The 13,215-nt window shown below is 47.2% G+C and overlaps 1 protein-coding gene and 1 long non-coding RNA gene across 2 annotated transcripts in view; both read right to left on the bottom strand.

The window, feature by feature from the left end:
* Window positions 1–4,802: 4,802 nt before the first annotated feature.
* On the bottom strand, window positions 4,803–7,022 carry LOC308326406. Its single transcript, XR_013965092.1, has 2 exons — window positions 5,567–7,022; window positions 4,803–5,498 (listed from the first exon to the last, which is right to left on the bottom strand). It is a non-coding gene; the product is annotated as an uncharacterized lncRNA (long non-coding RNA).
* A 1,311-nt stretch (window positions 7,023–8,333) lies between these two features.
* Window positions 8,334–13,215, bottom strand: part of LOC308326404 (electrogenic aspartate/glutamate antiporter SLC25A12, mitochondrial-like) — a 31,539-nt gene continuing 26,657 nt past the window's right edge. The window contains 5 exon segments of the mRNA XM_080779282.1: window positions 8,334–10,100; window positions 10,233–10,323; window positions 10,671–10,829; window positions 11,574–11,712; window positions 12,792–12,932. Coding sequence (XP_080635408.1) covers window positions 9,785–10,100; window positions 10,233–10,323; window positions 10,671–10,829; window positions 11,574–11,712; window positions 12,792–12,932 — 846 coding nt within the window. The 3' untranslated portion in view covers window positions 8,334–9,784.

The raw sequence follows: 13,215 nt of genomic DNA, 5'->3' as shown, positions 1-13,215 counted from the left end.
CCAACCCGATCCTCACCTTGTGGGGGCCGGTGGGCTGGGGGCCGCCGGCGGGGCGGTCCATCTGGAAGAAGATGTTGTCTCTGATCTTTGAGCCGCGGGCGCTGCCCACGCCCCCCCGCCCCGCGTGTGACATCACAACAGGGTCGGAGGTCACGGGGGAGGAGGGGGAGGGCCCGGCGCCGTCGAACGAACACTTGATGGCGCGGAAGTCCGACCTGTAGGTGACGAGGATTTAGATTCAGTCTTAAGCCCAAAGGAGTTGCATTGGTGTGGTCTGCCTTAAAGGCTTTAGTCAACAAGATACAATGTCATTTATCAGACGCTCTTAAAGGGACACTTCACCCTTTTTGCAAAAGAATATATGTTAATGACATTTAGGAGCTTTAGAACACTTTCCTGGGGTATTTATGTGTGTAATATGTGGTTTTAGATATTTTAGATTGTAGCAGTGAGCCTGTTGGAGGAGCAGTGCACCAAAGAATTATGGGAATTGTAGTCCAGGAAGGTAGTGAGACCAGTGTCCATGACATCAGAGACAACAGGCTCACTGCTACAATCTAAAATATCTAAAACCACATATTACACACATAAAGACCCCCAGGAAAGTGATCTAAAGCTTCTAAACATCATTAACATATATTTTTTTGCAAAAAGGGTGAAGTGTCCCTTTAATCCAGAGCGACTTACATTAAGCAAGAACAAAAAGCATGGCAATACATCACATATACATAAAAAGCAGTTATCATGAAACATGCGTGTAAAGGCGCTTTTCAACAAAAGAGTGCCATTGAGGGATGTGGTGTGAATGAAGCTCTTTCCAACGCGTGGTGGTGTTGACAGTAAATCAGATCTTGTTAAGTGCATTTAACCCATTCTGACCTGAGATCAGATTCACACGAGGTTTCCACGGGACACACACTGGTCTGATTAACCCATTCTGACCTGAGATCAGATTCTAAAAATGTCAGTCGTTCTTCGAATTTTTCAAAAATAGCAGACCTACAAGCTCGTATCGTGCCACTCGGTGGCGCGATATGAGCTTGTAGATCTGCTATTTTTCAATAGCTAAAGCATAACATGATGCCAACACCAAAATGGGTGCCCGGTCAGAATGGGTTAAAGGGGTTTTATTTTGATTGCAGGATGTCATAACAGAAACTGGGTACTTAACTGTAACTGAACAAATAAACAGGTGCTGCAAAATAAACCCTGTGGCGTTTCCCAAATTCCCTGCTGCTGTGCACCTGTGACACATACAAGTAGGCTGTACCTGAGATTGGCTGAACCCGCCTATGCCCAGGTTGTCATAGCAACTTCACAACAAATTAACCACAATATAAAATCATCAAAATGCCTACAACAATGCCTACAAGAACCTAACAGTGGAATATATAATGAAACTATGCATGTATACCTTTTAGTTTTAGTGCTATGTCTACATAAAATGCTACAATTCTACATAAAATGCTATCTAAGTTCCATAAATTGAGCCTTTGCATACGCCTGTAAGGTCGTCGAGGCTAGGGCAAGTGATACGGGCTAAGATGGAGTCTGAAGAGGTGGGTTTTCAGACTACGGTGGAAGATTGGGAGTGAGTCTGTAGTTCTGACTGCAATGGGAAGTTCATTCCATAGTTTAGATTGGGAGTGAGTCTGTAGTTCTGACTGCAATGGGAAGTTCATTCCATAGTTTAGATTGGGAGTGAGTCTGTAGTTCTGACTGCAATGGGAAGTTCATTCCATAGTTTAGATTGGGAGTGAGTCTGTAGTTCTGACTGCAATGGGAAGTTCATTCCATAGTTTAGATTGGGAGTGAGTCATGTAGTTCTGACTGCAATGGGAAGTTCATTCCATAGTTTAGATTGGGAGTGAGTCTGTAGTTCTGACTGTAATGGTGACCTCTGACCTGTAGGTGATGCGGTGAGGGGAGGCACTGCGACCTTTGATGACCTCCGACCTCATCATCTGGACGAAGAAAAGAAAAACACTTTGACTGATATTCACACACACACACACACACACACACACACACACACACACACACACACACACACACACACACACACACACTTTGACTATATAGAAGTGTCTATTTGTACGTCTCTAATGTTTTGATGAATTTAACAAGGTGGACCCTCTTGTAAACAAGTGTAATGCTTTATGGTGTCGCCCGCCCACTCACAGTTAACAGTCTTTGTATTGAGTTTGTGCTTGAAATGTAGCCTAGTGTTAATTCTGCAAACTGTTAATAAATATTTAAATCAATCAATCACTGGTTTACAACACGGTCCACCATGTCCAATTCACCACAGTGTTGTGAATGACCAGAATAACAATAAAGATAAGATGATCCTTTATTTATGTGTTGACGCCTTAATAATAATAATACCAAACGGCTGCCCCGCCCCCCGGCCGGCGTCGCATCCGCGCGTCAAACAAACAGTTCCAAAAGGGCTTCGTGCGTAAAGTTTCCGCCGCTGCGCGTCAGGAATAATGAATTAATGAAGTTACATGAATTAATAACTATAACTCTACTCACTGTGATGAGAAGGACTGATGAGTGACGTCAGATCCACAAACTGAAAACAAAACAAAACAAATGAAACGCCAACAAACACAACACACCGTCTGTCCTTCCTCCCTGCTGCTGCCGTGTGTGTGGGTGTGTGTGCGTGTGCGTGTGTGTGACCGTGAATGCGCGCGCGCTCCCGATGCTTAAAGGGACAGCCTATCTGTGCCAGAGACATACAGCTGAGAGAGTTACGAAATATAATATGAAAAGTATAGTCCAACTATACATCCAATATGTTATTGTGGGGGTCCCTGGCAGCTAAGGGGGTCCCTGCTTCATCTCTCTCTCTCAGCTAAGGGGGTCCCTGCTTCATCTCTCTCTCAGCTAAGGGGGTCCCTGCTTCATCTCTCTCTCTCAGCTAAGGGGGTCCCTGCTTCATCTCTCTCTCAGCTAAGGGGGTCCCTGCTTCATCTCTCTCAGCTAAGGGGGGTCCCTGCTTCATCTCTCTCTCTCAGCTAAGGGGGTCCCTGCTTCATCTCTCTCAGCTAAGGGGGGTCCCTGCTTCATCTCTCTCAGCTAAGGGGGTCCTTGCTTCATCTCTCTCAGCTAAGGGGGTCCCTGCTTCATCTCTCTCTCTCAGCTAAGGGGGTCCCTGCTTCATCTCTCTCAGCTAAGGGGGGTCCCTGCTTCATCTCTCTCAGCTAAGGGGGTCCTTGCTTCATCTCTCTCAGCTAAGGGGGTCCCTGCTTCATCTCTCTCTCTCAGCTAAGGGGGTCCCTGCTTCATCTTGGCCAAACTGTAACAATCAATCAATCCCCTACCTCACAGCCTCCAGATTGTCCTCACAGCGTCCAAAGTCCAGACTGGTTGTTCTGTCATCAGTGACTGACCTGCTGGTCGTTCTATAGGCCTAATGTTTCTAGATAGTAGTAGTGGTGGGTTAGTTAGTTAGTTAGTTAGTAGTAGTAGTAGTAGTATAGTACAGTAGTACTAATATACTAGTAGTATAGTGGCAGGTTGTGGTTCTGTGTTCGTGACGACAGCCTCGGTACCGTTTCACTCCCTGGTGGTTCCGACCGGGACCTACTTCATATAAATAACCCACCAATCACAGCCTCCCACCACCACTACACACACAGTCACACACTCACATTCACACTCACACACACACACACACACACACACACACACACACACACACCGAGGCTAAACACTACTAGACATTTAGGGAAATTAAATCTTAATGTACAATCATATCATACAAGCTATAAATGTAATGCTGACGTCTTACTGGATGGTAACCGCAAGGTTGCCAGTTTGAATCCGGGCTCCCCCAGAGTTAGTGTCGAAGTGTCCTTGAGCAAGACTCCTTGAAACCCTGATTGCTCCTGATGTGCAGGTTGGTGCCTCACATGGTTTCCTCCGCCATCGGTGTGTGAATGGGTGAATGTAATGCACAATCTATGTAAAGGTGTGTGAATCCGCAATTTCCGCTTTCCGCAATTTTCAATTTCCGCAATTTCGCAATTTTCCGCAATTTTCCACAATTTTTCCGCAAGAATCCGCAATTCCTCCGCAATTTTTCCGCAATTTTTTTTTAACACTCCGCAATAAGACTCCCAATAAGAGAAGATCTTTATTTAATCTACAACCAGACATGCCAGCTAGGGACCCCCAATAAGAGAAGATCTTTATTTAATCTACAAACAGACATGCCAGGGACCCCCAATGAGAGAAGATCTTTATTTAATCTACAACCAGACATGCCAGGGACCCCCAATAAGAGAAGATCTTTACGGCTCTAGCTGTGATTCTCAATCTGTTTAATTTCAAGGAAATGCATTCGTCTACTCACTGCATTTCTATATTAATCCATTCTGAACGGGAATCCATTTTGGTGTTAGCTATTGAAAAATAGCAGATCTACAAGCTCATACGAGCTTGTAGGTCTGCTATTTTTTGAAAAATCGAAGAACGACTGACATTTTTATAATCTGATCTCAGGTCAGAATGGGTTAATCAGACCAGTGTGTGTCCCAGTGGAAACCTCGTATGAATCTGATCTCAGGTCAGAATGGGTTAATTTAACTCTGGGAGTTATTTGGTACAAATGGAACCAAATGGACCCGTTAACTCTCAGAGTTACAGACCCATAAGGATCCATTTGGTTCTGGGGGTCCCCCTGGAACTCCCTCAAGGACCCCAGGGGGTCCTCGGACCCCACTTTGGGAACCACTGATGTATAGGCACACATCAACTTATTTAAATCACAGGTCAGAGGTCATACAATGTATGATTTAATTACTTTTTTATTCATCATTTTCAATAAAATACAATACAATGAATGAATTTATTAAACACCTAAAGTCATGATTGTTGTTCATCAAGAAAAAAACTAAACAAAAATATCTGTACATCAGTAAGAGTGATTCTGAGACCGAGGCTGAGCGCACTGTAGCATACTGTTAGCATACTGTCTGTTAGCACAGTGTATTATACTGTTAGCATAGTGTAGCATACTGTCTGTTAGCACAGTATATCATACTGTTAGCATACTCTCTGTACGCATACCGTTATTATACTGTTAGCGGGTTAGGTTTAGTAATAGTGATCCAGTCATTTCCTGTAACTTCACATTTATTTAGTATGCTAACAGTATGATAATAGTATGCTAACAGTATGCTTATTTAATTTCCTGTAACCTCATATTGATTCAGTATGCTAACAGTATGCTAATAGTATGCTAACTTCCTTTACTGTAACTTCACATTGATTCAACGTTAAAAGTTTCTCAACCTGTGGGCCAGGGGCCCACTGGTGGGCCACGAGGGTATTGCAGGTGGGCCCCCACATTAATTGACTTAATTGAATAGTGGGCTCCGATTGGTCACCCACAACTGTGGGGTGAGCGAAGTGTAACTGAAACTGAGGAGAGCCAGACCAACCGGCGTCAGACTGGTGTCACATGACCTCCGCTGCCGCGCCATCTTTGAGACGTCATCGCTGGGCGGGGCTTGTCACGATTATTACATCATCGCTGGGCGGGGCTTGTCACGATTATTACATCATCGCTGGGCGGGGCTTGTCACGATTATTACATCATCGCTGGGCGGGGCTTGTCACGATTATTACATCATCGCAATTAGCCTATTGGAAATGATCGCAATCGTTTTTTTTTGTTGCATGATCATAATCGTCACTCATCATTTTGATCATCATTTAATTTCATCATGTTGAAAAAGTTTATATATTTGCAAACATTAAAAAAAAAGAAAACACACTCCTGTGAAGTGAGGGGGCGCTCTCGACACCCCCCCCCCCATGCGTTAATGACCTTACAAGCCTCGCCCCCTGTTACTACCAGTCCAATAGCCCCTCCTCCTGCGTACGAGCGGTGCCAAATCAGAGAAGCAAAGCCCTACTTTGTGCCGATCAGCCAATGGGAAACAAGGAGAAGTGGTCAGCCAATGGGAAAAGAGAAGGAGAAGTGATCAATCAGCCAACAAGAGGAGAGGGAGTGTCCGAGGCTCTGTTTTTCATATATATATATATATATATATTTCTTATATTTTATATTTCATATTTTCTATATTTTTATACAAACGCTGTAGATGAGAAACTCACAGGTGATTGACAGCAGGACACTTTAGCACCTCGTTAGTCCGCGGTTCTTTCGACAGGTGCTGTGAGATGGTGGCCATCTTGGACCCAAACCGACAGCGGCCACATTGGACCCAAACCAACAGTGGCCATCTTATAGCCAAACTGACGGTGGCCATCTTTGACCCAAACTGACGGCGGCCATATTTGACCCAAACCGGCGGCTGCCATCTTGAACCCAAATCGACAGCTGCCATCTTGGACCCAAACAGACGGCGGCCATCTTGGACCCAAACCGACGGCGGCCATATTGGACCCAATTCGACGGCTGCCATCTTGGACCCAAAACCGACAGCATCCATATTGGACGCAAGCAGACAGTGGCCATCGTGGACCCAAACCGACGGCAGCCATCTTGGACCCAAACTGACGCTCTTCCGTACTTCCTTCACAGGTGTCACCGACGATACCCAATCAATCAAGGCTCTGTTCCATTTTAACCCATTGACGGCGTAATTAATTAATCGTTATCCACCTGTGGGACTGCGGGTGTTTTTCACTAACCTTTTGAAGAATCACCCAATATTGTATGTCATATATAAAGGCTAGATGGCCCCAGTGCACTGTGGGATGTGTAGTTCTATGTACTCTACCAGCCCATAGAGTCTAGACATTATATAAAGGCTAGATGGCCCCAGTGCATTGTGGGATGTGTAGTTCTATGTACTCTACCAGCCCATAGACATTATATATAAAGGCTAGATGGCCCCAGTGCACTGTGGGATGTGTAGTTCTATGTACTCTACCAGCCCATAGACAATATATATAAAGGCTAGATGGCCCCAGTGCACTGTGGGATGTGTAGTTCTATGTACTCTACCAGCCCATAGACATTATATATAAAGGCTAGATGGCCCCAGTGCACTGTGGGATGTGTAGTTCTATGTACTCTACCAGCCCATAGACATTATATATAAAGGCTAGATGGCCCCAGTGCACTGTGGGATGTGTAGTTCTATGTACTCTACCAGCCCATAGAATTATATATAAAGGCTAGATGGCCCCAGTGCACTGTGGGATGTGTAGTTCTATGTACTCTACCAGCCCATAGACATGTATAAAGGCTGGATGGCTCAAGGCGGAGTCTCTGACGTAGTTCATTCGGCGGCCATCTTGCTTCGGAGCTACAGTACAGTATTACGGCAGCTCAAACTAAAACACTCATAACTCGCTCAAACTTGATTTACAAACGCGTTGGTTTATTACAAACGTTAGCAACGTGGCTATGATTCAGGACACTTATCTGCTTAATTTTGTTTTTTTATATGAACGTCGTAAACCAAACCGCTTGAAAAACGGTTGAATATTGAGCAAGTTATGGTTATTTAAAGTACGTGTTTCCCACCGAACCATACACTGTCCTAATAACAAACAAGAATGGACTATAAGGCCGCTACGTCCCGTCATATGGATGGGAGACGCAGATCTAGAGTCCCTAGATCCCAGGATACAGGTGGAATCATACCCAGGAGCCTCCATCTACCATGCCACCGATATCCTATCGAAACTAATTCAACCATACCCCAAAGTCCCTAGACTGATCCTTTCCTTCGATTCACTCGACAAACGTGGATTCAACTACCGAACGTTTTGAAAGAAGCTGTTCAACATTGCCCAAACCAAATTCCCTAACGCAACTGTAATTTCCCCTCTGCTACCCCACTCCACCAGCCTCCCTGAAGAACTAGAAAATGTCCTGCACACCAAGAATACCTGCCTTATGCAATTTCCCCACTTCCCCCGCTTTATCACCCCAGGAACTTCAGAGATGGTTCTATGTGGACTTTGGAGGAAGGTGTGTGTGTGTGTGTGTGTGTGTGTGTGTGTGTGTGTGTGTGTGTGTGTGTGTGTGTGTGTGTGTGTGTGTGTGTGTGTGTGTGTGTGTGTGTGTGTGTGTGTGTGTGTGTGTGTGTGTGTGTGTGTGTGTGTGTGTGTGTGTGTGTGTGCCTCTAAAATCAAATTTGTATCAAAGATAAATGCCATTCTCTCTGACATCAGTAAGTAGCAGCTAAATAAAACACTAAGGGTTGCTGTCGTCTCTCCCCCCCCCCAGCCGCCCCTCGGGCTCGGACCCGACGCCCAAGTCTCGCATCTCGGAGCCCCTCCCCCCCATCAGGGCGGACCACGTTGGCGGGTACCGGCTGGCCGCGGGAGGAGGCGGCGGGAACGCCTGGGGGAGAAAAAACAACAACAACAACACAGTCAGTCCATTTCTGATGACATTTTTTATATGAACGTCGTAAACCAAACCGCTTGAAAAACGGTTGAATATTGAGCAAGTTATGGTTATTTAAAGTACGTGTTTCCCACCGAACCATACACTGTCCTAATAACAAACAAGAATGGACTATAAGGCCGCTACGTCCCGTCATATGGATGGGAGACGCAGATCTAGAGTCCCTAGATCCCAGGATACAGGTGGAATCATACCCAGGAGCCTCCATCTACCATGCCACCGATATCCTATCGAAACTAATTCAACCATACCCCAAAGTCCCTAGACTGATCCTTTCCTTCGATTCACTCGACAAACGTGGATTCAACTACCGAACGTTTTGAAAGAAGCTGTTCAACATTGCCCAAACCAAATTCCCTAACGCAACTGTAATTTCCCCTCTGCTACCCCACTCCACCAGCCTCCCTGAAGAACTAGAAAATGTCCTGCACACCAAGAATACCTGCCTTATGCAATTTCCCCACTTCCCCCGCTTTATCACCCCAGGAACTTCGGCCCTTCCACAACACAAAACGGCAATGTTATGAATCTCTCCAATAACTTCACGCCTTCACGGAAACCCAAATTGAGAGTCCTGAATAGAGGACTTTCCTTCGTCCCGAGTATGAACATCTCGCGCGGAAACATTAGGTCCCAACCTCCTATCACAGGAGACGCAAACAAAATCCCTGAGGAGATCCGACGCATTATTAAGCAAGACACGAACACGGTCGGTCGCTTAAGCCTTACACAGGTCCCAGACCCTCCCCATAATCTGACCCAACAGGAGGTAAACGAGCACTTTACGACGTTTGCAAAAGGATGAGCAGATTGTCATCAAACCGACCAGTTCCGTTCTAGATTCTACGGAACCTTATTGGTGTTTTCACGGAACCGCCAGCATTATTTTTTTCTTTTATTTTGTTCCGAATCAACATTTTTAGTTTTCTGAACCAGTTCATGTTCAGGTGGAAATGTTCCAAACCACATTTGACCCAGAATGGAACAGAGCCTTCGTTAGCGTCATCGATCGCTAACACCTGTGAAGGACGTACTAATTGGCCTATAGGAGAGAAGGTCTCGCCAAAATGGCTGCCCAGCCCGTAACCTGACGTGTGTGTGTGTGTGTTAGTGGCCCTTGGTTGTGGAGTGTGTACATGGAGTGTGTATGCGCTGACGTGCACATGTGTGTGTGTGTGTGTGTGTGTGTGTGTGTGTGTGTGTGTGTGCGCGCATGTCTGCGTGTGTGTGTGTGTGTGTGTGTGCGCGTGTCTGCGGGTGTGTGTGCGTGCGCGTGTCTGCGCGTGTGTGTGTGTGTGTGTGTTAATATCCATGTGAGTGAAGTGTACAACTCATGTGTGGGATGTTTGGTTTGCTACCTAAATGTCTGACCCCTATTTAGAGAGAGAGAGAGAGAGAGAGAGAGAGAGAGAGGGGGGGGGGATGGGTGGTCCCTAGGGTGCTGCTGGGGGGGGGATCTCTGCAGGTGGGGGGGAGGAGGGGGGCTCGGAGGGGGAGGAGGGGGGGGGGCTCCTGGGGCAGGAGGGACACCACTCCAGAGGACTTGAACTTGGGCAGGTGGAGGCCGAACTTGTTCTCGATGCCGGCGAAGGTGGCGGCGGCCAGCCGGTACCCGCCAACGTGGTCCGCCCTGATGGGGGGGAGGGGCTCCGAGATGCGAGACTTGGGCGTCGGGTCCGAGCCCGAGGGGCGGCTGGGGGGGGGGGGAGAGACGACAGCAACCCTTAGTGTTTTATTTAGCTGCTACTTACTGATGTCAGAGAGAATGGCATTTATCTTTGGTACAAATTAGATTTTAGAGGCACACACACACACACACACACACCTTCCTCCAAAGTCCACGTAGAACCATCTCTGTAGGAGTTCATAGGTCACCAGGGTCACACCGAACTGAGGGGACGAGCGAAACACACGAGCTGGAGAGAGAGAGAGAGATAGAGATAGAGATAGAGACAGAGAAAGAGAGAGAGAGAGAGAGAGAGAGAGAGAGAGAGAGAGAGAGAGAGAGAGAGAGAGAGAGAGAGAGAGAGAGAGAGAGAGAGAGAAAGAGAGAGAGAGACAGAGAGAGAGAGGATGTAAATATTGATCTGGGTGAAGTGTTTTAATATATTTATTGAGAGACAGACAGACAGACAGACAGACAGACAGACAGACAGACAGACAGGTACCTGCGGCTCCCTTCCACAGGGCCCTAAAGCCCTCCTCCTACAGACAGACAGACAGACAGACAGACAGACAGACAGACAGACAGACAGACAGGTACCTGCGGCTCCCTTCCACAGGGCCCTAAAGCCCTCCTCCTGCAGTATTTTGGTGAAGCAGTCGACCACTCCGCTGTACGACGTCTGGCCCGCGCGCGCCGCCACCTGCAGGCGCGTCTTGATGACATCAGCGGGCGTCACCAGCGAGGCGGCGGGAACGCCTGGGGGAGAAAAACAACAACAACAACAACACAGTCAGTCCATTTCTGATGACATCATCAGCAAGCGTTAGAGGCCCGATTATTGATGACCTATAGCTACGAGTAAGACGCGCAAACGTGGGAAGCGAACGCAGCTCGTACATATTTGGGTTTTGGACGTATAGCTGCTTTGGGGACTCCTTAAATGGTGCCCCTTTTGTGCCCATATATGGAGCTGAGTGGACCTGGCCCCTTTTGTGCCCATATATGGAGCTGAGTGATTGCTGATGCAACACACTCCATATTTGGATAGCGGGACAGACACACAAACACACACACAGACAGACAGACATGATCTGCTAGGTCTCATAGTAAGTGCTCACTGCGTTCGCAATAAGCCCCTCCCCAAACTGCTATGGTCCAATCACAGCTAAGCGTAACGTGGGTTAGACAAACCTCTCCACCAATAGTTTTCCTATATGATAAAACATTGTTTTAAAGGAGAAATGTCAGACACATATTTTCCCAGTGCTACGGCAGGTCTTGCTGACGGATTTGGAAGAGTTTTTGAAGGTTCTGGTTCCAAACCTGAACCAGTATTTAATTAATCCATTAATTAATCCATTAATTAATCCATGATGTTTACATTGGAATGAACGAGCCCATGGCTGGAAAGTGTCCACGTGGGAGTGTCTACGTGGGAGAGGGGCGGGGCTTAGCTGAAGTGACTGAGCATAGGTGCGTCAGGGTTAGGGGGGGCTATACCTGCGATAGCCCCGGCGGTCAGCAGCTGAAGGGCTCCCAGACTGCCGTCCTCGTCGGCCATGGCGGCTTTGGTGTGAGCGTAGACGGGGAAGTAGATCGCCGAGAACGGGATGTCTCGTAGGAAGCACGCTTTGGCGCCCTGCGCACACACACACACACACACACACACAGGCAGGCACACACACACACACACGCACGCACGCAGGCACACACACACACACACACACACACACACACACACACACACAGGCACGCACACACACACGCAGGCACGCAGTCACACACACACACACACACACACACACACAGGCACACACACACACAGGCAGGCACACACACACACACACACACACACACACACACACACACGGCCATAGCAGTCATCACAAATGTGATTTAGCCCAAGGAGTGTATTTTGTGCAAAACTAATACTAATACTACTCATTAAAGTACTCATTAAACCCCCCTACTTAAAGCATAATGACATTTTGAGAATGTTGCTTTTATAAATGTTGTTAATGGTAGAAGGTAAAGAACTTAGTGATAGTAAACACCTTAATATGAACACATCTGTGAAGAGCTTTTTAGTTTAGCAGATTTGACACACGTTTCGCTGATTATCTCTAACTAATGGGGTTCATTTTTAAGCCTTTCTCACACCATCCTACCCAAATCCAAACATGGAAAAAAAAGGGGAAAACAGCTAAACTATTGAAACTATGTTTCCATACATTTAGGAACACATAGAAATGGTTATTGTTAAGATTCAACCACATCTCGACTCCATTACAGACACATAGCTGAAAACGTTCAGGTCAAATGTCTGTCTGTCTGTCTGTCTGTCTGTCTGTCTGTCTGTCTGTCTGTCTGCCTGCCTGCCTGTCTGCCTGCCTGCCTGCCTGCCTGCCGGCCTGTCTGCCTGCCTGCCTGCCTGCCTGCCTGCCTGCCTGTCTGTCTGCCTGCCTGCCTGCCTGCCTGCCTGCCTGCCTGCCTGCCTGCCTGCCTGCCTGTCTGCCTGCCTGCCTGTCTGCCTATCTGCCTGTCTGTCTGCCTGCCTGCCTGCCTGTCTCTGTCTGTCTGTCTGTCTGCCTGTCTGCCTGTCTGTCTGCCTGCCTGTCTGCCTGCCTGTCTGCCTGTCTGCCTGTCTGCCTGTCTGCCTGTCTGTCTGTCTGTCTGTCTGCCTGCCTGTCTGCCTGCCTGTCTGCCTGCCTGTCTCACCTTATACAGCCCAAAGAAGCCCAGGTCTCTGACGACGTTGAGAGCAGAGACTCGAGGTCCGGTGGTGATCTCTCCTGCCACCTGGAGGCGGATCTTCACGATCTCCAGAGGGTTGGTGAAGATGACCTGGGATCCGCCAGCCTGGGGGGGTTATCACAATAACATTAACCCATTCTGACCTGAGATCAGATTCTAAAAATGTCTTCTACAATCTGACAGTTTTCTGAAAAGGCTATGTTTCTATGTCAGTCGTTCAAAAATAGCGGACCTACAAGCTATGTTTCAATAGCTAAAGCATAACGTAATGCTAACACCAAAAGGTGTTCCCACCCAAAATGGGTTAACACTGAACACAGTCAGCTGACATTAACCCATTTTGGGAGGCAACCCCTTTTGGTTTTTTAAGCATTATGTTTTACTACAA

Source organism: Protomyctophum bolini (genome assembly GCF_963924005.1).
Source record: "Protomyctophum bolini genome assembly, chromosome: 12".
In the NCBI taxonomy this organism is placed as follows: domain Eukaryota; kingdom Metazoa; phylum Chordata; class Actinopteri; order Myctophiformes; family Myctophidae; genus Protomyctophum; species Protomyctophum bolini.
The sequence above is the reverse complement of the archived record's forward strand: the minus strand, read 5'-3'. Positions and strand labels throughout refer to the sequence as shown.